This window comes from Coniosporium apollinis, assembly GCF_000281105.1.
Source record: "Coniosporium apollinis CBS 100218 chromosome Unknown supercont1.3, whole genome shotgun sequence".
Lineage (NCBI taxonomy): Eukaryota > Fungi > Ascomycota > Dothideomycetes > Coniosporium > Coniosporium apollinis.
In genome coordinates, this window is record NW_006913265.1 from 539,981 (window position 1) to 563,237 (window position 23,257).

At 55.6% G+C, this 23,257-nt stretch overlaps 10 protein-coding genes across 10 annotated transcripts; 7 read left to right on the forward strand and 3 right to left on the reverse strand.

Annotated features, from left to right (window-relative positions):
- Nucleotides 1-330: 330 nt before the first annotated feature.
- Nucleotides 331-2,997, forward strand: W97_00896 (uncharacterized protein; the record flags this gene model as incomplete). The annotated part of the gene is made up of 2 exons (XM_007778807.1): nucleotides 331-899; nucleotides 966-2,997. The coding sequence occupies 2 exons, from the start codon at nucleotides 331-333 to the stop codon at nucleotides 2,995-2,997; spliced, it is 2,601 nt and encodes an 866-aa protein (XP_007776997.1).
- A 572-nt stretch (nucleotides 2,998-3,569) lies between these two features.
- W97_00897 (uncharacterized protein) lies at nucleotides 3,570-5,297 on the forward strand (the record flags this gene model as incomplete). The annotated part of the gene is made up of 1 exon (XM_007778808.1): nucleotides 3,570-5,297. The coding sequence occupies one exon, from the start codon at nucleotides 3,570-3,572 to the stop codon at nucleotides 5,295-5,297; it is 1,728 nt and encodes a 575-aa protein (XP_007776998.1).
- A 558-nt stretch (nucleotides 5,298-5,855) lies between these two features.
- Nucleotides 5,856-6,887, reverse strand: W97_00898 (uncharacterized protein; the record flags this gene model as incomplete). The annotated part of the gene is made up of 1 exon (XM_007778809.1): nucleotides 5,856-6,887. One exon carries the CDS (start codon nucleotides 6,885-6,887, stop codon nucleotides 5,856-5,858), a length of 1,032 nt encoding a protein of 343 aa, XP_007776999.1.
- Nucleotides 6,888-7,137: 250 nt separating this feature from the next.
- W97_00899 (uncharacterized protein) lies at nucleotides 7,138-7,700 on the forward strand (the record flags this gene model as incomplete). Its single annotated transcript, XM_007778810.1, has 2 exons — nucleotides 7,138-7,315; nucleotides 7,462-7,700. 2 exons carry the CDS (start codon nucleotides 7,138-7,140, stop codon nucleotides 7,698-7,700), a joined length of 417 nt encoding a protein of 138 aa, XP_007777000.1.
- A 984-nt stretch (nucleotides 7,701-8,684) lies between these two features.
- Nucleotides 8,685-9,335, reverse strand: W97_00900 (uncharacterized protein; the record flags this gene model as incomplete). The annotated part of the gene is made up of 1 exon (XM_007778811.1): nucleotides 8,685-9,335. One exon carries the CDS (start codon nucleotides 9,333-9,335, stop codon nucleotides 8,685-8,687), a length of 651 nt encoding a protein of 216 aa, XP_007777001.1.
- Nucleotides 9,336-11,256: 1,921 nt separating this feature from the next.
- Nucleotides 11,257-13,685, forward strand: W97_00901 (uncharacterized protein; the record flags this gene model as incomplete). Its single annotated transcript, XM_007778812.1, has 8 exons — nucleotides 11,257-11,293; nucleotides 11,344-11,719; nucleotides 11,766-11,837; nucleotides 11,886-12,015; nucleotides 12,063-12,230; nucleotides 12,282-12,557; nucleotides 12,607-12,724; nucleotides 12,778-13,685. The coding sequence occupies 8 exons, from the start codon at nucleotides 11,257-11,259 to the stop codon at nucleotides 13,683-13,685; spliced, it is 2,085 nt and encodes a 694-aa protein (XP_007777002.1).
- Nucleotides 13,686-14,096: 411 nt separating this feature from the next.
- W97_00902 (uncharacterized protein) lies at nucleotides 14,097-16,162 on the forward strand (the record flags this gene model as incomplete). The annotated part of the gene is made up of 2 exons (XM_007778813.1): nucleotides 14,097-14,925; nucleotides 15,462-16,162. 2 exons carry the CDS (start codon nucleotides 14,097-14,099, stop codon nucleotides 16,160-16,162), a joined length of 1,530 nt encoding a protein of 509 aa, XP_007777003.1.
- Nucleotides 16,163-16,499: 337 nt separating this feature from the next.
- Nucleotides 16,500-17,243, reverse strand: W97_00903 (uncharacterized protein; the record flags this gene model as incomplete). The annotated part of the gene is made up of 1 exon (XM_007778814.1): nucleotides 16,500-17,243. The coding sequence occupies one exon, from the start codon at nucleotides 17,241-17,243 to the stop codon at nucleotides 16,500-16,502; it is 744 nt and encodes a 247-aa protein (XP_007777004.1).
- Nucleotides 17,244-17,674: 431 nt separating this feature from the next.
- On the forward strand, nucleotides 17,675-19,670 carry W97_00904 (uncharacterized protein; the record flags this gene model as incomplete). Its single annotated transcript, XM_007778815.1, has 2 exons — nucleotides 17,675-17,713; nucleotides 17,769-19,670. The coding sequence occupies 2 exons, from the start codon at nucleotides 17,675-17,677 to the stop codon at nucleotides 19,668-19,670; spliced, it is 1,941 nt and encodes a 646-aa protein (XP_007777005.1).
- A 760-nt stretch (nucleotides 19,671-20,430) lies between these two features.
- W97_00905 (NADH-ubiquinone oxidoreductase 78 kDa subunit, mitochondrial) lies at nucleotides 20,431-22,895 on the forward strand (the record flags this gene model as incomplete). The annotated part of the gene is made up of 5 exons (XM_007778816.1): nucleotides 20,431-20,548; nucleotides 20,600-20,623; nucleotides 20,683-21,065; nucleotides 21,113-22,701; nucleotides 22,763-22,895. 5 exons carry the CDS (start codon nucleotides 20,431-20,433, stop codon nucleotides 22,893-22,895), a joined length of 2,247 nt encoding a protein of 748 aa, XP_007777006.1.
- Nucleotides 22,896-23,257: the final 362 nt, after the last annotated feature.

Here is a 23,257-nt window from a genome sequence, read left to right on the forward strand (position 1 = left end):
ATAGCCTCGCAGATCTACTTGTTCGCCCTGAGTGCCTAACTCTACCTATCGGTTGTGGTGAGTCTGCGCAAGCTGTTTTTGCGCTTTCATCCCACTGACAATGGCTCCAATTCACAGACTGCTTTGGCGGACGACCGTTCACTCTCCTCCAGACCCCGGTTCCCCCCCGCGGTATTCATTCCCACCCACGGTACCACCAGTCTAAGCTGTCGCATGACTCTTGAGCCTCCAAACATCTCAGCCGCGCCCTTGAACGAATCGCCTCCCCCAACATTCTGTGCCTTGTTCCGAATCACACATGCAATCTGCTTCTGAAAGCGAATCTGCACAATGTCCGTGACGGAGACGACCACCGACAATGGCAAGCCTGGCCAGAAGAAGCCCGGATTGAATCTATCGGCGGAAGATGTTGAGGAGCTGCGACAACTGGACGCCGCTGTGAACCGCATCCGCAAGCAGATCCCCGAAACACCCTACATCGTTACTGTCCCATGCGCCGAACCTCGATACCATCATCCATCTCGGGAGAGGGCGGAGAGTTGGTGCAAAGATACGCCGTTCACTCCGGACGAGGAGCGTCTACAATACATGAGCTTCATGTATCGTGAACCTGGAACAGACTGCTTCGTCTTGCGAACTGAAGTGGACGAAGAGAGAGACCGGAGACGATTTTTTGGTGCCAACAGCGGCACAAGCACACCAATGCAGAGCACAGGACCCAAGAAAAAGATAAGCTTTGGGGCATACAAGAACCGGAAAGCCAACGCAAGTCCCGCTAAGCTCGCTGGCAATGAAGACGGAATGGAGAACAAAGACCAGGCGCAGGTCAACGGCCACAAAGCGGAAACTCAGCTGCCTGCTCACGCCTCAAAGCTTGAAGTACTTCGTGGACAGAAGAGGTACACTCCACTCTCTAAAAGCACCAAATGGATGCGCTCGGATTGTGCTTAGCTGACACGTCACAGGCCCCTCGACGAAACAGCGGACAACAAGCCTTCTCACACAAAGTCTGATGAAGAGAGCCCGCCGCCAGCTAAGATACTGCGCCTCTCACCATCGCCTCCTACGCAAAACATCTCTGATCCCTCCGCGCCGTCGCACTCGACCCCTCACGGCCTTCCGCCCATGCTGTCTCCGACTGGCATTCCTAACACGCATGGCCTGCCACCACTACTGTCGCCCACCCTCCCTGCCAACATCGAAGCTGAGCTGGAAAGAATAGATCAGGCTAAGAAGGCCGGTCGCACTGTGACACCGGTATCGGACAAAAAGGTTCCTTCGTCCGCTCGTCCCGCATTGGCGTCGGCCCAAAATCTAAGTTCAGGCTCGAAGAGCAGCGGTACCGATGCGCCCCAAAAAGGCGTGGCGAGAGTTGTGAAGAAGGATGATCCGCTGTCACCGTCAATCAGGAAGAGCGAGGCTCAGAAGCAATTGTCAACTCCCAACGTCAAACCGCTATCACAACCAGCTGAAGCGAAACCTAAACGGCTCACAACCAATGGCGACGTGGCTCGACCCTTGAAGCTCTCCCCATCTCCGGCACCGCCATCGCAAAAGGAGACTGTCGCTGATAAGCTCATCGTGAAGCTCAAGTACGGAAGGAAGAACAGGATGTTGGTTAAGCAGATCCTCAAGCTACCGCAAGGGAAGATCAGGGCTCAGAACGCAAAAGAACATGCGGAAGGGGACAAGCGCGAAGCGAAACCCCGCACGAAAGAGGCGGCATCGGCGTCATCATCGCCAGCAGTATCGCCCAAAGCTGTCGTCAGACCAAAGAAGACCGACACCCCAGCCCAGAAGGAGGGAGCCAAATCTTCCAAAGACGCGCTGAAGAGAACCGCCGAGAAACCTGCAAGCGCGACTGCCCGCCTAGCAACAGGCGAGAAGCGACCACGACCGCACGACGAAGCTGCGACTGACGCGCCTGCTGCCAAGCGACACAAGCCGCCTTCCGCGCTTGATCTTGATAAGAAGACTTCTACTCCCGCCCAGCCCGCCATCCTTTCACCAGCACTTTCCAATCGGTCTAGCGCACAAAAGGCCCAGCACCTTGCATCGCTCCAACAGCATTCATCCTTACAGCATCTTACCCCCAAAAAAGACCACCGTATCTCCCTGATCCACTCCACCTCCAACGAATCGCTCGACGTGACTACCACACCCAAGCAAGCAGCCGGCAACACCCCATCCGCATCCCAGCCGACCAGCAGCAACCCCGGCCCAACCTCTGCACCCAACGGCAGAGCAGCCGAAATCCAGGCCCTCCTCTCCCGCTCCCGCAGCCTCAACGAGCTCGGCCGCCGCATCAAACACGCCACGACCGCCATCCTCTCCAAAACTTCACCCGCCTCCCCGCGCACCGCCGCCACCGCGACCATGGACGCCGAGCGCAAACTCGCCGCCGTCACTTCCATCGAGTGCATACTGACCTACATGCTTGCCTACCACTCCGCGGACCTGCAGATGCGCGCGCAGGGCAAGCAGGCGGATGTCGACGGGAACTGGGCGACGCTGATCCCGCTGTGGCGGTTTTTTCGGAGCGCGACGGGCGAGTGGCCGGAGCTGGATGCGCTGAGGCTGCGGCTGGGGGCTGTGATCTGCGCAAGAGTCGTTGAGGCACTGACGCGGCGCGCCGGGGAGGCGGCGCGGGGAGAGCGCGCGGAAAGCTCGGGTCTGGCGCTCGGGGAGAGGGACCAAGATGCGCTGATCAGGCATGCGGAGATTATGCTGGGAAGCCAGAGGGAGGCGGATGCGAAGCTGGGGTTTGAGGACTTGATGGCCGCGTTTCCGAAGGCGTGGGAGGGAAGAATGAGGAAGGGCGAGGAGGTCAAGAAGAACAGCGCAGTCACGGATTTCTCGGGCCCGTATGCGCTGCCGCTTGATGCTGTCACGCCGCCTGTCGTGGCTGTTCGCGCGGGGCTGGCGCTGCTGGAAGAGTGGTGCGAGAGGGAGAAGGTGGAGTGGGTGCGGCAGTTGAAGCTGGAGTGGGAGACTTGAGGATGGATGGGGGCTTTGGGGAACAAGCGACGGCGTTCTGTCTCGGTTGGTCGGTTTGCATGGGGTTTTCAGCGTGGGTGTTTTGCGGTTCATGCGGCTGCGGTGCGGAAATACCCCCTTTCTTCTTGTGCGATGATGGGAGCGCTGGTCTTGCGTCTGAGGAGCAGACACACATCGGGCGCTCTTAGCATGAGCTGACAGACGCCTTGACGGGCTGGTGGAAGAGCGTAGTTGATTCCTGGTATGGCTGGATGATTGCATGGAATGAATAAGCAAAGTGGTTTACATAGAGCAATGCCATACTTTCAGCAACGCCCGCTTTCATCTGAGACTTGCTTGGAGAGACGTACAGGCAACACGAGTGTATTGAATATTACTTTCCTATCTTGACCTCACGACTGAGCCTATTCGACTATTCTGCCTAGAACTGTCACGTGCAGGCAACCACATCTGCAACCTCACGTTTCCTCCGGCGCACACGGCGTCTTTCATGCGACTTCCACGACGCCCCGCACAACTCCTACGCCTTCTCGTCTGTGAGAACCCGAGACAAAAGCTAGCATACCGCCCTCATGTCGACCACGCAGGCTTCCACACGGTATAACTATACATCCTCACATCAGAAGTATTGGACTGACAGCTTGGAGATGGGAAAGAAAGCCAAGGCCCAGCGCAAATTCGAGCGCCAGCAGGCTCAACAGACCCAAGAGGCTCAGCAGCATAACCTGAAAGAGGAATCCAAAACGCAAGAACCACCTCCGTTCGTCGGTCAAGCCCTCCTCGATGCGTTAGAAAGAGAGCCAAGCCCACATGTTGGGCAAGCGCTTTCTAATGCTTTGGAGCACCAGTTGGCCATAAACCCCGTGCCGTCCAGCGGTTCTACCGACGCTACCTTCACAGCTACGAACTCAGCATCCGTCCAGAAGTCAGTGCCCCGGCGAGTTCCAGTTCAGCCACGCCCGCAACCACCGCTTCCATCACGGCCCGCCGCAGGGCCAGTTCGTGGACACGAGCATAATAACGGCTCTGCGGCTGCTCCCTCTCTTCCTCCGCAGCCTGCGTCATCTCGCTATGAGCTTCGTAGCAGGCATGCACACCCTGTTACTGGGCAGCACATTGTGGAGGGCACCAATGCACACAGTCATGGCTACTATCCACATTATCCACCGCTGCTTGGTCATGGTGGCGTGCACTATCCTCAGCCCTCGCAGCTTCCACCACAGGCGCAACCCGTCTGGAACCCGCAAGCGCCGCCCTTCCAGCCATTTTACGGCCAGGCCCCAGGGGGCGGTGTTTGGCTGAATCCGCAGGGTTATGCACCACTGCAGTCGCAGATGTTCCAGCACTTCGCCCAGTACACTCCGTTTGATCCCCTGCAGTCAGTACAGAGCCACAACAGCGGTCACGTCTGGCGCATTGACAAAAACCTTAGGTTCAGCAGAGCATATTCGACGTCATCCACTCCACTCACCTCATCACTGCCGGTTCAGCCTTCGACCGCGAAGCCAAAAGACAAATACGCAGTCGCCGCAGCCAAAAGAGCCGCCAAGAGGGCCATCGCGCAGGGCGTCCCAGCGCAAGCGGTTCCACAGGGGCTCGATTTCCGTCGCCCAACGCCAGAACGAAGCCCAACCCCCTTACCCGTACCAGCCCCCACCAAAAGCTACCTCGACCAAGCCTCCAGCGAGCCAACGACCCTCAGCACGCCACAGCCGATGCTCTTCATCCTCGACCTCAACGGCACGCTCCTACACCGCCCGAACCGCAAAAACCCCACCAAATTCGTCACCCGCCCATCCGTGACCCCCTTCCTCGACTACCTCTTCGCCCACTTCACCGTCATGGTGTGGTCGTCCGCGCGACCCGAGAACGTCTCTCTCATGTGCACCCAGCTCTTCACCCCCGCGCAGCGCGCCCTCCTCGTCGCGCAATGGGGCCGCGACCGCCTCGGCCTCTCCCCACAGCAATACAACAACAAGGTCCAAGTCTACAAGCGCCTGAGCCAGATCTGGGACGACGACGATATCGCACGCGCCCATCCGGGGTATCTGGATGGGGAGAGCTGGGACCAGTTTAATACGATTCTGTTGGATGATTCGCATGCGAAGGCGAGCTCTGAGCCGTGGAATCTGGTTAGAATTCCGGAGTTTGTCGGTGCGAAGGAACAGCAGGAGGGGGATGTGTTGAGGCAGGTTGTGGGCTATTTGGAGGTGCTGAGGGGGGTGGAGAATGTTAGTGCGTTTGTGCGCAGGACGCCGTTTGTGGTGGACGGGGGGTGGGATTGGGTGTGGCCGCAGTGAGGGGGCGAGTCTGGACAGTGTTGCAGTACACGTGCTCTATACCCTGTGGATCAGTGGCAAGTACTGGTTATGAAATGTTGTTTCAAAACCTGTACGTGGATGCATTTGGCTTGGAGCCTGAGATGCTTTGTAGATCTGATTTGCTTTAGACGGTAGATATTGTCTAGATATCCAATTCGATTCCGTGTCATATGTACTGAAACGATACCTCCGCCGTGTCCGGCGAGCTGTGCTTCCGCTCCGTCCTCCCTCCCTGCCCGAGACCACGGATTACAGGAGCCCGTCCATCCATTGATGGCGCGTATCTACGCAGGCTCTTGTGAGCCTCTCTCGTGCTGCGCGCAATGAGAAGTGCGTAACACTGCCTATCGGCTAGCCGGTCGAAGCAGCAGGAGTCTACTGCGTTCCCTGGCCCCACTTGCTTTGGTGTCACAGCTCCTTAAAGCGTGACTTAGAGGATCGCTCCGAATGCCGCCTAAGCCGGTCTTCATGACTCGACTTTGCGGAAGCCGATCGAGGAGCCTGGCGCCGCCTTTCGGAAAGGGCTACGGGGCAAACTCAATCGTCAGGCGTGTAGTCAATGTTCAACGGGGGCGCGTCTGTGTCGAATGGAAACAGTTTTAGCGAGAGCTCATGGTCTGGTTTCACCCAGCCGGTGGTCCCTTTTCTATTTCGCCCGTAAACTGTTTCCTTGACTAGGATTTCTTGTCGGCCGGTTGATGGCGTGATCAGCGCCATGTACTGCGGATCCTGCGGGTTGTCGACGAACTTCCGCACGCTTGGTGCTGGGCTCGCGATCTCGAATAGATGGCCCGGTGAAGCGAGGTCAAAGCCTTCGTGGTCGTCGTCATCCTCATCATCGTCGTCCTCGTCCTCGTCCTCTTCATCTTCATCTTCCTCGTCGTCTTCATCGTCCTCCTCACCCTCCTCCTCATCCTCGTCTTCGTCTTGGTCGTTCACCAGCCTCAGCCCATGCCTAGCCCTATCGACATCCCCTCTACCCGCTGCTTCCTCCCCCCGCCTCTTCCTCCCTGGAAGCCTACCGCCCCCCTCTTCCTCTCCCGTCATCGCCCCATGCTCCGCCGCCGCAATCACCCCTCCACCCAGTACCGCTCCCTCCACTTCCGCTCCCTCCACCTCCCTCCTCTCCTCCTCCAACTTACGATACTTCCTCCGTTTCTTCTTCCCCGCGGCCCTCTTCTTCCTCCCCGCCTCCCTCCTCTTAATTGCGCCCCTGCTCTCCTCCCCGAGCTCCAGCTCCTCGACCCGCTCCGCCAGCAGCCGCCGCGCCATCTTGCGGTTCTGGCTCCGGCTGCGCGTGTGCTGGCATTTCACGACGATGCCGGTGGGGAGGTGTTTCAGTTGGACGGCGGAGGCGGTTTTGTTGATCTTTTGCCCGCCTGGGCCGGAGCCTTTGAGGAAGGATTCGAGGATGTCGGACTCGAGGATTGTGAGGCGCGGGGGGAGGGGGCGCTGGCTGGGGTGGGGGGTGGTGTGGAGGGTGCGGTGGAGGAGGAGGCAGGTGGGGAGAACGGGGGTGTGGAGCGGGGGAGGGAGGTGAGAGATGCGGTGGAGAGCTCGCGAGAGCATTGTCGCTGCTTGACTGATCGAGAATCTTTGGGATGCGTGGTTGGCGTCCAGGGAAGTTGGAGCTTTTAGATAGAGCTTGAAGAGCTCCAGGGTCCACCGAACGATCTCCGAGACGGGACCGATCCAAATATTTTGTCCGCAGCTCAGCATCGTTCCCCGATAACCAGCTCCCACTCACGCGCCATCGAACCGCCTTACCGTCGCGCAGAAAGACCAGAGCCTCGCAGCTACAATCGCATACTCAACCCGGATGCTCGACGCCTCCTCGCCGATCCTCCTCTCCCTGGCCGCAGCCCTCATCCTCACCACCCTCACGCTCACAATGCTCTACCCGACCACCCTCCTCCGCTGGCTGCAGCGCAAGCGCTACCAGTACGAGGTGACATTCTCGCTGTACATGCTTACGCCGACGGAGAAGTTCATCTTCAGTACGTCGCAAGCTCCCCGCAGTTCTCCATGCCCCATGCCCCCTGCCCCCATCCCCGTCCACCTCCGCAATCGCACCCGCGCCCCAAGCTCGCTCGTTCCGCGCACGCTGGTCTGCTTGGCTTTATGGCTGACTGAGAACCACTAGACTCCTTCCTCTTCCTGATCCTCTCCATGATCCTCATCGCCGCGTCGCTCTACCTCCCCGAGCACATCGCCCAGCTCGCCAATCGCGCCTTCTACTACTACGCCGGCGACGAGAGCGGCCAGCAGCAGTCGGTTCTGTCGCCGGATACACAGCAAGCTCTGCGAGGTGCGGGGATAGGCGGTGGGGCTGGTCCTGGACATGCGCTCGGGGGACAGGGCAGGGGTATTGCTCTGAATTGAGCGGGGAATGACGATGTAGCGACTGGGGGCTTGATTTGGTGTCTGGACGTTTTTAAAGGGGCGTTTTGAGGGGTTCGGACTGGAAAGGAGCTGCTACTTTGGGGCCGTTGAAGTTTACTGCGCCGGCATTCTCTTGGGCGGGCTCAGGCGGCGCTGCAATGGAAGTTTAGGTGTGCGAGCCTACGGGCTGTAGCGTGATGTGCGCGCTGTAAGGACTATGGACCGATCCACTGGCTAAGCTGGAGGTGGCTTTTAGGGGCAATTGAATATCAGCCTCGGTAAGTAATAATGGAAGACGCTAATGGATGCATAAAAGTAGTAATCAGCCCTCGAAACAACATCGTGTATGAGGTACCCTTCAGGAGATGCGTGCCAGTCATCTTATGTCTCTGAGGCTGTATTGGTCTAAGCGTGGATTGCGGGTTGGCTGGAGCTCGCGTTGTGGACCATTGAGTATGGAATCTATCAGTGTCGTGATCTGGAGTCACTTGGTGAAAATCCCTACTTAGATGTTAAGGGATCATGTAGAGCCTGGCCAGGGGCCCTGCGTCACAAGCACAGCAGAAACAGCGTCCGCGGTTGAGAGTAAGGGAACAAAACGTTGCATATATCCTAGTAGCCTATACATGTACGTGCGAAGTATTTAGAGATTCGGTGACATATACGTAAAACACAAGGGTAAGAGGTGAGAGAAATAAGAACGATCATTCTGAAGTCGTATAGCAAGGCGCGCGGAAAGGTCGTAAGATGCATGCCACATCCAAGAGCCTGCCGAACAGCTTGCGGTTACAGAAGCGAAAGTGTGGAAATGCATGCGGTAAATCAAAAGCCCCCAGGCAGAGTGTATAGACAAGCGAATCGACCAAACAGGATGCCGCCGAACTGGGTCTCCGGTCCGAACTCCGTTACCAGAGGAAATATTGTGTCTCGTCTTAAAAGCCCTGATGCACGCATCCGGTCAGAAAGCCCCCGTATGGCTTCAGGCTAGTCCATCAACTTCCCGAAGATGTAGTCAGCCACCCCACACAACGCATCAGGAGTGTACCCGAAGCTGCAAAGCACCGTCTCGCAAAAATCCACACATTCAGTGTCAGCCTCGTCACCGGCTACCATAACCACAAGCGCGGGAACGCCACCGCCGGATGCTTCATCACAAGCGGTTTGCGCGAAGTCCAGCTGTCCCTCTTCGCTAACGGAGTCCTCTGCTTGCATGGCGCCGCGGCAGAAAACGACCACCACAGCTTTGGCGTGTTGCAAGAAAGCCATATGCGTTTGGGTCATGCCGACAGCGGGCACGTATGGGACGTGCCGGATGCGCCTATGGTACTTGCTGAGCGCACGCCCTAGAGGTTCGAATGGATCCATCGCTTGATCTTGGCCGGAATCCCGAGCGCTAGACTGAGAACTCCCCCCAGGCGGGGGAGGGATGACCGGCGTGAAGAGAACGAGGACATCGGTGACAGAGAGAGTCCTCAGAGCCTCAAGTGTAGCGTCCTTGGACCATAAAAAATATGCACTGGAGCTAAGCTGGGTGTCGTTGAGAGTTGCCTTTTGGAGTAGTGACGATACAGTGGGCCCGGAATCTGCCACCTCTTTCTCCTCAACTTTGACACTCCGATACTTCAGCTCACCCATGCTGGTGTCGCAACTTCTTCAGCTCCTCGGATTGAGTGGAGGCGTACAGCCGCAAGATCCGTATACCTGATTGGAAGCTTGGATGTGTTACAAAGCCAGACGTCGTTGAAACGCAGATTATCTCGACAAAAGTGCAGTGCTGTAGGGCACAGCTCGTTTCGACACCCTCGCTGAACCAGTTCCGACAGCTAGCGGTGGCGGCGCGGAGGCTCTTTAACGTCTTTAGGAAAACGTTCAGCAGTCGTCCAGGAAGCCTCGTTGTGCTTGTAGAGTGAGGACTACACTATTGCGGGAACGGCTTTCCGTTTTCAAAGACTTGTCTTGTGGGTCTGCTTTAGCCTCGAAGGTGGAAGAATCCTTCTAGGGCAGTTGCACGATTGCGAGTTTTGGCAAGCGCAGTGAAAATTTGGCACTCTGGAATGCCCGTGGTTCTCGAGATTTGGGTTGGCTTAAACTTTCAGAGGTAGGACGATGAGTTGGTATGATGCTGTAGGTGTTTGCGTCGTAGTAGCTGAAAATCGATATCTTGAAAACAAAAACGAAGAAGCCTAACCCAGCTATGTAAAAGGACGAATGCCACCCATGTAAGAGATCACGAGTGCTTGAAGCTATGCCAAGCGGTGAGTTGTAACTCTCTCAAGCAAGAGCTGTGATGCTGAGTTCTCAAAAGAAACGCAAAAGCAGAGGCCGTGTCGATCAAATACCAGAGCCCAATGAGAGGGGACAGCAAGCACGATATGTCCTCTCTTTGGTGAATGGACTTGAAATGTGGCACACGTCGAGAAACGGTCGTACACTATGTAGGTAAAGACACGGTATCTCACAGCTGGATAAGCATGAGTTTGATGCCAGCAGCCAGTAGAGAGACAGGTATTGATCGAGGCATATACTTATGCTGGGCGACGGTCCACGAGCACGGCATGCACCTCCAATAGCCGTTGTGGGTTACACGGATAACAACGAAGTGGGAAGTCCGTGCAGTTGACGGACTGCCTAGCGGTAGTAGCGAGAATGAAGCCTATCCGGGAGTCTACGTAGCCTTCGATAATTTCGTAACCGCACTTGGCCAACAGTGACTGGCGAGTCAAGAACACGGTTTGCCTTACCTAGATAGTACAGCACTTCGACCCGAACCGCTGTGGTTTGATGTTAGGCTCGTTGATCACCAGTACGATCTTGCGGAGATGTGCGGTAGCATGCTAATGGACGAAATGTCAACCAAGATTCAATGGGCTCGTCTCCGTACATATCGTGCATGTTTAGCGGTTGTCTGCAGCCTTCCAGCTTTTTACAAGCGTGTAGCCCTCGCGGTATTGGACAAAGTTTGCATTGATCTATCGACGGCACTTCTGTGGGGATGATCCGTTTCGAGGACGTCCATGGGCCAAGCGGCCAACGCTGGTGGACGGTGCTGACGACCAATCTGCTCGAGGAGCAAAGATGCACCAACAGGCGAAACCACAGCACTTACATATACGGTTGTGCAACGTCGGATGGTGACTGAGCCGCGTTCGAGGTGCGAATACCCGCTGACCGAGGCGCTCATGCAAGTGACTATGCACGAATTGAGCCTCGTCATTGGGCATTGACAGCTCAATGTGGGCGGATGCCGCACTTAACCAGTTGAAGCGAGCCAGGCTGACCGTACGGCCGGTCTGGATGCGAATGCAGCTCGAGTGGGAAGGTGGAGGTGGGAGTTGAAGCTGGCGGAGGATTTCACGATGGCTCGCCTTACGCGTCAACCATCACACGACCCAAACCGGTCTAGCGTAGAAGTCAAACAAATAAGGCCATGGAACGCGGTCTTGTCAAGGCCACGACTTTGTGATATGCCGCTAGCAATCAGTGAGCGTCGGTGATGGTGCTCGAGCAATCACGGGATCAAGTCTTCATGCAGGATCGAAGCGAACGATCCAAGAGCATGGACGACGCCGTAGCAGCTCTGCTGACTGGCAAGTGTTTATGCTGTGTGCGAAAACATCCATCTGGGGCTAACCGGGAGATGCAGCCTCCAAGACTCCGGCGAAACAAAGAAAGGACAAAACTCCAGCCATCGTCGAAGACCTCTGCAGTCGAGCTTTTCAGAACGGTCTGAGTCGAAGTCAACTCGACACCGTCGTGGATATAGTCACGCGGAGAACCGAACTGGACCAGGCCAGCACCAACGCTGTAGTCAAAAATCTGTTTCCGGCAGACAAGATCTCATCTGCTACAGTGACCATCGTCGTCGGCGCGCTCGGTCCCGGAAAGAGCAAACCTTCTACCTCTACGCAAGTTGCCTTGGCCAGATGGCTTATCTCTGTCTTCGAGGTGCTCGAGGACGAAACTATCCTCTCGCGCCTCTACGGCGTGCTGTTCAACTTGCTTGACACTCTCGCCCTGCGGTAGGACCTCAATTGGGAGCATCTTTCAATGCGCTAACGACTACAGTGTGCCGCTATGCTACCTTCTGTCTCTTGTGACCCGTCGAAAGCATGTGCGGCTCTTCAGAGTCCACCAGCTGTAAGTCAACGACTTCAGACGTGAGATACTCACTGACCAGCATCCCAGTCTCGAGTTGTCACGAGTGGCTGGCAATGAGCCAGCTTTGACAAGCCTCCTTAGGGTTTACAAAGATCATTGTCCAGATATCATTATTGGAAGTTGGAGCACTACCTCTGCGCGAACATCTTTACTACCAGTAAGTGATCTTCAATATAGGAGTGGTCAGTACGCTAAGCTCTTCAGCTTCCAAATCCGGAGTGGCGAGCTAGACTGCTCACCATTCAAAACAAGAACTCGAGAAGTTCGAATGATTCGGCGCTGCAGCAACATGGGTTTCGTGTGATGAGACACGGAGTCAAGCGCAGTAAGATCACGGCTTTACCAGAAATACACACCCATCGGGTCGACGAAGTAAGCAGCAGCAAGACGTTATGCTAAACCTCGCTGACGAGCTATTTGCAGTCCACCGCAACGCTCGAAGAAATCAATAGTGTTGACAGCTTCGTGGATAACCTCGATAAGATCGAATTGCCCACTCAAATGATGTCCTCACTGAGGGATCCACTGCTGCAGAAATACTTGACTTTGAATCCTTTAGAGACCGCTTCTAGAAGGGCCGAGCTCTGGCTACTCGCGTACCTCGAAGAGGAGCTTGAGGCGGTGTCAAACGACATTGGCCAACCTACGCACCTCACGGATATCCTCAACGGAGCCCTCGATTATGCAAGGGCCACCAAGGTACTTCTCCACGCTCCTGAAGATTCTGAGTGATCGCTGACAAATCTAGACGCTCCCTCCAGCTATTGAGGTTTTCTTGGCTCGTTACCTTCCCTACTGGGATGGCCGATCAGACGTCGAGACCATACTCGAACTTCTCTCCTATGTGCCTGACGGAGCATTCGGAGGTAAGAAGTATTAGCCTCAAAAACCTGCAAAAATCAGCTTAACGTTTAAGCAGACTTCAAAGATACATATCTCAATGCAGTAGAGACTGCAGTGGTCAAGAACAATTTTGATGCTCATCCTAGATTGCTTGACTTCTACACGCAGCTTGCCCGCCGCCGTTCAACGCTGGCATTGCCCTCCCCACGCGCTGCTGCACCCTCCAAACAATTCATCCTAGAGCTTGCGGAACATGTATCAAGAGTCATACTAGCCGTTCTATCAAGCGACGAGATCCATCCCGCCACAGTGTCGGCAAGTCTCTCATTTTATGAGAGCCTCTCATCTCCCGCTTACTCAGCGGACCCGGAAGGCGGAAGCGATGCTCAGATCATCCTTCCACCCCCTCACGTAGTCTATCTTTGTCTCTCCAGCTCCTCGCTGACCGACGTCTCACGACTCTGTTCGATCCTCGCGACGCTGAAGGCAACCTTTGAAGCCAATATGGACTCGGCTCGCTTCTCTCGTGAGTTTACAAACCAATTCAATGGCTACCTGATGGACGTGTGCAATCTTCTGTGGCGCTCTCGAGCATTGCTCACCTCGGATGCAAACGCCATGGGTTGTCTCTTTCCCAAGAACGCTAAACCAGCGCTGCAATCGCACCTCCAAGATATTGACCACGAGTACGCGTTAGCCTCTATCTTCGGCCTGTCCCATAATCACGTGTTGGCGGCTCTGTCCATCTCAGCGTTACGGGGGCTCGAGGACCGAGCTGAGGCACTGGGCGAGGAGCTTCACGTCCGGCATGCAGGCCCGGCGACGCAGAGATCATTGGTGGTTTTGGGTAACGAAGGCGGTTTGGACGTCTCATGGAAGCAATATCGAGTGGAGGTTCTGGATTGGCTTGATGCCAGGGGCATAAGTGGGATCAAGAAGCTGATGTACGCCACTATGAAGAATCTTGCAGGAAACAGCGGGTAGACGGAGCCGGCTGGACTTTAAAGGGTGGCCATTATGCTTTGTTTTGGTACATCGACCGGTGATACCCAGCGACGTTTGGTAATGCACTACTGTGCTCGAATACAGAAAATCTTACGTAGTTTGCAGCCTGGCGGTAATGTTGTTGCATCTACAAGTATCTAATCAGATCCTGCCTTTCCACGTCACGTGGCTCCTTGCTGACAGTGACCTCTACCTTCACACAGCTGCAGGTCGCTATCATGTCTTGAATATCATCAATATGTCTGCAATAACCTTGGATCGACATACATCAGGCCATGCACTTCACTCGAGTTTCCGTCGTCTTTCTGACACATCGAATTACAATCATCGGCGGAGTGCCTTAGGTGAACTACCAACCTTCCAAGATACTCCTCATACTATTTGGTCGAGATGAGTTCAAATGTGGAAGAAAAGCCCAGGCAGTTCAAGGAGGTCTCTCTTGTCGTAACACAGTCTCAGCCTGGCTCAAGCCGCTTTCCAATCTCACAGCAAAATGCAACCTTTAAACCTCCAAGCTTGTCTCGATGGCGTAACAACCTCACTGGCCTGTCAAAAGTCTACAATTTCTACTTCGTTGCGTATATGGACGCCATCCACGTCTATCAGCCTGGCTTTCCCACCCAGAGCGTCTCAAACAAGCCGGATTTCATTCTGAATCCACCAATCTCAAGTCCTGGTCTACAAGGTCACATTGATGGATTGTGCCCGCACTCGATCAACCACTTGCTAGTAGACTTTCTAGGCAACGAGGAGATAGTCGTGGTGTGCTGTGATGATGGCGATGTTATTGCATACCATACAAGCGCCGTTCGCACAGCCATTGAAAGGCGGCAGGATCCGGAACAAGAGTTTGTGGACAACGATCCCCGTCCCTTCTTCCATGAGAACGTGCGCGATAGCGCATGGGGCCTGTCAGTGCACAAGGAAGCGCGAATGATAGCAGTCAGCGCGAATACCTGCAAGGTCACGGTTTTTGCTCTTGCCCTCGCTAGCAATGAGTCTCCCTCAGACAGTTCCTCAGACGAGCCTGAATATCCCGTAGAGTTGGAGAGCCTTCCCCTGGATGCCGTCGAGGATGATCCGCAGGACTTTCCCACACCAAGATCGAAGAGCAATCGGATAACTCTCGATGGACTATCTGAGAACATACCAAGCGTTGCATTTTGCAACACTGGGGATGATCCAATCGGCCGTTGGGTCCTGGCCACAGATATAGGGGGTACCAGTTGCTTATTGGACATTCACCAAAGACGCGCTGTAAGGCACTTCCGTACGGGCTTCTGCTGCGACCGTGTTTCAGCCGATGTTTCAAGCTGCTCGTGCGAAGGCGGCCCGTATGCCCACTCAGGCTGGGGCGTAATGTGGCTCGATAGACGGTCGTTTCGTAGGACTAAGACATGGTCAGAGACTGGAGGCTTGTCCAGTAACTTTGCTCTTGCCGACCAAGCGGGTTTGCCACTGCGCGCCATACGTAAGTCACAATCTCCTTATCAAATCAGAATCGAGTTGTTGTATTATGTTGGCGGCTACAAGGTCCGATGCTCGCAAAATTCAGCAGGCGGTAAAGCGGAGAGTGGCGCTCCTAACCCTTGTCAGGGATTAGATACATTATTCCCCTGAATCCTTGACGGCTCTCTGACGTTATACTTCTCAAATTCGAAAAAACAGTCGAAGAACATCACGCCAATGGCTCTTGCTACTGGGCCTTGACGGGGACATTCTTCTCGCTAAGAAACTGACGACGGCCTTTCACAGATCATTACAAACACGGTATCTGGGATATCAGCGACAGCAGGCTGGAGGTCCGCAAGTCATCTGCGTGGTACGGAATGACAAGTGATGAGGGCATTGGTCGATATGGACAGCTGCCCTTACCCGGAGCGAAGCGACCATTCCATGGCATTGCGGACAACGACACTTCCAGCGAGACACGGGCTGCGCTTCCCGCAAGCCCATTCCTGCTCGTCTCGAAAGAGGATGTCATGCTCCTGCAACCGCAGCGCAGCGCAGTTCCCGAGCTACAAGAGTCCCACACACCCGTTGTCGGCTTCCAAAACCCGCTATATCAACACCTCCCACATGGACTCTACCTCTTGGAAAAGTACGACAGAATGAACATGTGTGTGCAGGTACCTGAGCTGGGTGTTGTGATAACTGCTTCGGGCAAGGGACGGGCGGCCGTGTTTTCCTTGACGCAGAAGGGCGTGGCGGCTGACATCACCTATGCCTTTCGACTCGATTACATAGTTCCGTTCACTGAGCAAGAGACTGCCAGAAAGCGACCATGGACTGCACTGGTTGGAGTTGCTGTGGGACCGGTGCAAGGCACGCTGGGTCAGCAGGGAAGAGCTAGGAAATGGAGGTTATTGCTTATGTATGTGGACCACTCTGTGTTGAGCTATGAGCTGGGTAGGCCTGCGGACAGTACGGTAGGAGCCCAGGCGTTGATCGTTTGAAGTTCATCCCTCTGTATCTGGTGCAAAACTAGCGGCTTGGATTGTAATGCAGCTTGTACAACAGGCGTTGCAGATAGCGGATGGCTCAGATATAGGCTCAATCTAATACTTCATCACTTGTTCGTTACCTTCTCATGTAACAACTGAAGTAAGGGCTGCTAAAACCGCGCCTAAAAGTATCTCAGCAAGACCCAAACCCCCACATCTAGCCTGGGTGCCGGATACTCCTAAAGATGCAATCAATGCCCGCGTCTAATACGCCACCATGACATGCTCGACATTCTAACGAAATCCCAGCACAAACGTACACTTCCCCCAGCTCCTCCCAGTTTGTAGGTCACTGCTCGCCCCAATCCAAATTAAACCTCCCCTCCGCACACCTATACTCCCTCAAACAAACCAACGCCTCCTCCGCGCTGAGCGCCTCGACCAAAATCCCCGCATTCGTCGGCGCAATAAACCCGCTACTCACCGCGGTCCTAACCCACTGGATCAACCCATCCCAGTACCCATCCACATTAAACACGACAACGCCCCGCCCATGGATCCCCAGCTGGTTCCACGTCACGACCTCCATCAGCTCCTCCAGCGTGCCGTACCCGCCGCTGAGCGCGACGAACCCGCCCCCCGGGCCGCCCTCGATCACCTCGGTCGCCATCATCGCTTTGCGCGTGTGCATGTCCTTCACCACGGTCGTGCGGCCGTAGATCTGTTCGTCGATGTTGTGTTTGGTCGGGTCGGAGGTGTCGGCGTTTTGCTCGTATTTCACGAGCGCGGTGGGGATGATGCCGTGGACGGAGGTGGGCCCGCTCAGGGAGACGAGCGTGCGTGCTACTTCGCCCATGAGCCCGACGGTCCCGCCGCCGTAGACGAGCCGCATGTTGTTGGCGTGCAGGGCTTGGGCGAGGGAGCGGGCGGCGGCGAGGTGGGAGGGGGAGGTGCCGGAGTTGGCGCCGCAGAAGACGCAGATGACGGGCTGGGGGGTGGTTGATGTGGTGGAGGAGGCTGAGGTGGAGGGGTTTGACGTAGGGGTGAGGGAGGAGGCCGTTGCTGAGGACGATGCTGGGGTTGCGGCGGCCATGGTGGGCGTGTTGCTGGAGGCTGAGTGGTTGTAGCGGGAGCGGTGGGAGCGAAAAGGGACAGTGGAGAGCTTGGTTACAGAAGGAGCGGCTGAGGAGCTTCCTGGTAATCGGAGTTAGAACGTGATTGACTGTAGGTAGGACTGCAATCAGTCCGGGTTTTATAGGAAATGTCTGCCAGCGGAATGCACTGCTCACCTCGTACAAGTGCGTTATGTAGTCCGAATTGAAGAACAGCGTGTAAGGCGGACGTTCCCGTAAGCATGAAGCTCTGTCTACGTACCTAGGGCCGGCGTCATCGCGCCTTGCACGGCTCTTTCGGGGACGCCAAACGCGGAAGTGCCGAGAGTTCAATCCCCTACGGGAACACCTCCGACGCGGTGCACTCCACCATATCTCCACTACACCAGGACATCGAAGCCAAACCATCAAGATGCCTGAGGAAAGGAGAGAAGAGCAGCAAGGCTCCAACGTGAGCTCTCTCCACGCCCGCGCACACTGATCTCCTGCTGATCGTTTATAACCAGTTCCTCAAAACCGCCGTCCAGTCTATAGGCATATTCATATTCGTCCAGTTCGCCTCCAAACAGCTTTTCGGCACCGGCAACAATGCTGTATCCAAAGCAACTGTGCCAGGTGCAAACGCGCCTGTGCCAGACTTCTCAACACGACCAAGCCAAATGAGCGCCGATGGTTCGTACAACCCGATACCGCAAACGATCTCGCCAATGTGGCAGACGGGCACACCGTTGGACATCAGCATGTACATCTCGCCCTCGCTGATCATGCCGTCGCTCAAGTCTATGCCCAAAGAGTCGTTGGTTATGGAAGAGAAGGAGTTCATGTACGGAGACTGGAAGGAAAGCCGGGAGATTGACACCACCTTCGCCGTGCCTCGAGAAGTTCAAAACAATGGGACGCTGTTCGCGCACTTTTACGTCGCCCAGTCTGGAAACGTTATGGATCCTACCGCATCGAACTACGATCCGGCGAAGGCGTATCACTTCTTTCGACCGTTAACTCAGTACCTGCCGAAGAAGAAGGTTAAGAAGACCAAAAATCTACTCTCCGCCAAAAACGCTACGGAAGATGTCGAGGAAGAGCCTGCGCCGAAGGAGCGAATCATCGCTTCCTACTATCATCCAAACTTCACGGTTTCTCTCGTGCCTGACTCTGGTGTTCAGAAGTACCCTCAGATGGCACCAGCCGTACGCTCCTTCGTACACCTTGATAGGACAGGTTCAAGAGATGCGTCCGGACAGAACGGCTGGTACTATCCAATACTCTATGTCAACACATTCTGGCAGCTCCGCGACCACATGACGGAGCTCAACTCCACCGTCAAGCGACTCCCGCTGCGCATAACGCTCAACAACCTCAACAGCTGGAAGTTCAGCCTCTATGCCACCATGGACGAAGGCATGAAGCAGAACGCCCAGAAGGCCGCCCAAGGCCAGTCCATAAGTGGCGATGGATCGGAGTTCGAGCAATTCAAGAGCATCCTCATGGACACCAATATATATCTCCTCGCAACTACCGGCGTGGTTACCATCTTGCACATGATCTTCGAGATGCTCGCCTTCAAGAGCGACGTCAGCCACTGGCGTAACAAGAAGGATAACGTCGGCACCTCCGTCCGCACCATCCTCGCCAATGTATTCATGCAGAGCATCATCTTCCTCTACCTCTTGGACAACAACGACAACACATCCTGGATGATTCTCTTCGGACAAGGCATGGGCATTGCAATTGAAGCGTGGAAAGTCACCAAGACCGTGAACGTGCGCCTGAGGGAGACCCCCCCTGGCTCCTTCCTGCCGTACACGGTCGTATTCGAGGACAAGCACAAGCTGTCCGAGACAGAGCAGAAGACCAAAGAGTACGATGAGATCGCCTTCAAGTATCTCTACATCATCGCCGTCCCGCTTCTCCTGGCCTACGCCGGCTACTCCCTCATGTACGAAACGCACAAGTCGTGGTACTCGTTCATCATCACGACGCTCGTGGGCTCTGTCTACGCGTACGGCTTCCTCATGATGGTGCCGAGTCTGTACATCAACTACCGGCTCAAGTCTGTCGCGCACATGCCTGCGAAGGCCATGACGTATAAGTTTTTGAACACGTTTATTGATGACTTGTTCGCGTTCACGATCAAGATGCCTACGCTGCATAGATTGGCAACTCTTAGAGATGATGTCATATTCTTTGTGTATCTTTACCAGAGCTATAAGTATAAGGTTGACTATACGAGAGTCAATGAATTTGGGCAGGGCGGCGATGATGAGGAGGTGGAGGAGAAGATTGCGAATGAGCCGTTGGCGGCGCCTGCGGATGGTGATGGTAAAGTCATGGAGGCTGTGGAAGGGCTGAAAGAGGCGGATGCGGAGGCTACTGGGAAGGCAAAGGGGAAGGCTAGGAAGAGGAAGTGAATAGGTTGGGTGATCTGGCAACACTCTGGGACGAGCATTGTCTGAACAGATAGCACCTTTTGTCAGGTCGCAACTTTACATATAGGCCAACAAAAGCAATCTTATATGGCCAACAGTTTTTGCCTGACTCATACTGAAGCAGCTACTGCGAAACAACTTCCTACACCAAGCTCACTATACAGTGCAGCCTCTCCAAGTGACAGAACGGAATCCACGGTCCCCGCGTTCTACGCGCTATCTCCCAGGGGTCTGAGGGACCAAGGCTCAGACCAAGTACCCAGGTAGTCGTTGCCGCATCCTTTCATGCAATTGCGGTAGGCTTCCGGCAGGGACTACTTCGTCCAAGCCTTGTCACTTCTGTACTGTGGCTATACAAGCTCGGTATGCAAATGTAGCGGCCGTCGGTAAGGAACAAGACTTCATCGGAGGTCCTCGTTTGCTCCAGCTACGGCGCCCAGTAAAGACGTGCTCTCGGACACGTAGCAGAGGAAGACGAGGTGGGTTGCCAAACCTTCCTACAATAAAGTGTGTCCGTAAAATGAGTTGAAGAAAGAAAGAAGGAAAGGGACCCGCAAGCCAACGAAGTTCGCTTTTACTTTTCGCAGTCCCTGCAAGCAAGTCTTGGCCGGCTACAGCCAATGACCGAATGGTTATTCCGCCGCGCTAATCCGTTTGGACCTGAACCGCAGAACGTCAATATCATCAACGCCGCCCGCGCCCTCTATACTCGCCCTTGTAAGAGCACGCCCCGTCGACCGAGATGTTGCGGCAACAGCTACTCCGGTCGTTCAGAAAGCCCCAGCGGCTGTCGAGCCTCAATGTCGCCCGGACCTTTGTAGCGACGCCCCCGAGGCAGGCCGAGGTGGAGCTCACAGTAGGTCAGTAGCAGCTGCGGCAAATGTGTAAAGGACCTCTCTAACAGCTTCCAGATGGCAAGAAAGTCTCAGTACAAGGTACTACCGCCCGTCGACACCCCATGTACCTACGTAGCAACCTCTGACACCTAGACTAGCCGGTTCGGCGCTCATTCAAGCGTGCGAAAAGGCGGGGGTGACGGTCCCGCGATACTGCTACCATGAGAAGCTCATGATAGCTGGCAACTGCCGCATGTGCCTGGTGGAAGTGGAGCGCGCACCAAAGCCCGTGGCGTCGTGCGCATGGCCCGTACAACCTGGAATGGTCGTGAAGACCGACTCGCCGCTCGTCCACAAGGCCCGCGAGGGCGTCATGGAGTTCCTCCTCGCCAACCACCCGCTCGACTGCCCTATCTGCGACCAAGGTGGCGAGTGCGACTTGCAGGATCAGTCGATGCGGTATGGCGCGGACAGAGGCAGGTTTCATGAAATGGGTGGCAAGCGTGCTGTCGAGGACAAGAACTTGGGACCGCTTGTCAAGGTAGGGGGACAGCGCTCGCTGTGCAGGATCATGCTGACAGCCTTTAGACTTCTATGAACAGATGCATTCACTGCACCCGATGCATCCGGTTCGCAAACGATATCGCCGGTGCTCCTGAACTTGGATCGACTGGACGCGGCAATGACATGCAGATTGGTACCTACCTCGAAACAGCTCTCGATACCGAACTATCTGGAAACGTCATCGACCTTTGCCCTGTCGGTGCTCTGCTCTCGAAGCCGTACGCTTTCAAAGCCCGGCCCTGGGAGCTCGGACACTTTGAATCCATCGATGTCCTCAACGGACTGGGGTCGAACATCCGGGTGGACACTAGAGGCATGGTAGTCATGAGGGTGTTGCCGCGGCTGAACGATGATGTCAACGAAGAATGGATCGATGACAAGACACGTTTCGCAATCGACGGTCTCACCACCCAGCGTCTCACCATCCCGCTTATCCGCAAGGACGACCAGTTCCAGCCAGCTACTTGGGAACAGGCACTCGTCGAGATCGGCGAAGCCTACAAGAAACTCAACGTCAAGGCCAACGAGTTCAAAGCCGTTGCCGGACATCTAGTGGAAACCGAGTCTATGGTTGCCATGAAGGATCTCGCCAACAGGCTCGGCTCAGACAACCTGGCCCTAGACCAGCCTGGAGGCAGCCAACCCGTGGCGCACGGCATCGACGTTCGGTCAAACTACACTTTCAACAGCAAGATCTACGGTGTCGAAGAGGCGGACTGCATACTCCTGGTAGGCACCAACCCTCGCCACGAAGCCGCCGTCCTCAACGCTCGCATCCGAAAGCAATGGCTCCGATCCGATCTCGAGGTCGGCCTCGTCGGCGAGGACTTCGACAGCACCTTCGACTACGAGAAGCTCGGCGACACAGCCTCCAGCTTGAAAGAAGCCCTCGCGGGCCCCTTCGGCAAGAAGCTGCAGTCCGCCAAGAAGCCCATGATCATCGTCGGCAGCGGCGTGACCGAGCACCCTGACGCGAAGTCTTTCTTCGAGACGGTCGGCACCTTCGTCGATAAGAACAAGGCCAACTTCCTCGCCGGCGACTGGAACGGCTACAACGTCCTCCAGCGCGCGGCTTCCCGCGCCGGCGCCTACGAAGTCGGCTTCACGGTCCCATCCCCCGAGGTCGCAAATACGGAAGCGAAGATGATCTGGCTGCTGGGCGCGGACGAGATCAGCGAGGCCGACATCCCCAAGGGCGCCTTCGTCATCTACCAGGGCCACCACGGCGACCGCGGCGCACAGCTCGCGGACGTCATCCTCCCCGGCGCTGCATATACCGAGAAGCACGGCACGTACATGAACACGGAGGGCAGGTGTCAGGTCACGAGGGCCGCTACAACGCTGTATGGCGCCTCGAGGGACGACTGGAAGATTATCCGCGCCGCGAGCGAGTATCTGGGCCAGCCGCTGCCGTATGATGATATCGAGGCGCTGCGCGACCGCATGGAGGACATCTCGCCCGCGCTGCGGCGATATGATGTCGTGGAGCCGACGGCGCTGGGCGCGCTGAGCAAGGTCCAGCTCGTCGATCAGAACAGGGGCGCCAAGCCGACGAATGAACCGCTCAAGAAGGTCATTGAGAACTTCTTCTTCACGGACGCGATAAGTAGATGGTGAGTTACAACAATGTTTGGTATGAGAGTAGTGGGAATGCGAGGCTAATGACGAGTGTAGTTCTCCGACCATGGCGAGATGCTCGGCTGCCAAGGCGGCGAAGAACCCGAATAACAACTTCATGGCGCCGGGGTATCCGGATCCGCAGGTGCATTATGGGCCTGAGGGAGCGCTTGGGGCGGGTTCGGGGTAGAGGATTAGCGGAAGAAAGATGGGGTGGCAGTGTATAAGTTTTTCCCCTTCAACTTAGGGAGGCGGCGTTCAATTGTATATAGGCGCGCTTGTTTTAGTGAGGCATGAGTGTGTAGTGTGAAAGCGGATACCTGTTCATCTGGTCGCGTTAAGCTGTTCCTGCTGAGTGCTATGTTCGTGCCTACGGTCACTCAATGGTCTTCCGTAAGCAAGGCCGAATGTGACTACTCATTGAGCATGCACCCTTCGTTTATAGCGCTCGATGGTACTCGGCATAATTGGCGTGCAGTGTAATTGTAGTGCTATAAGGACTCGGCTGAAGTCCGTGTTCACAACCCGAATAGAACATGATCATTTCACGTA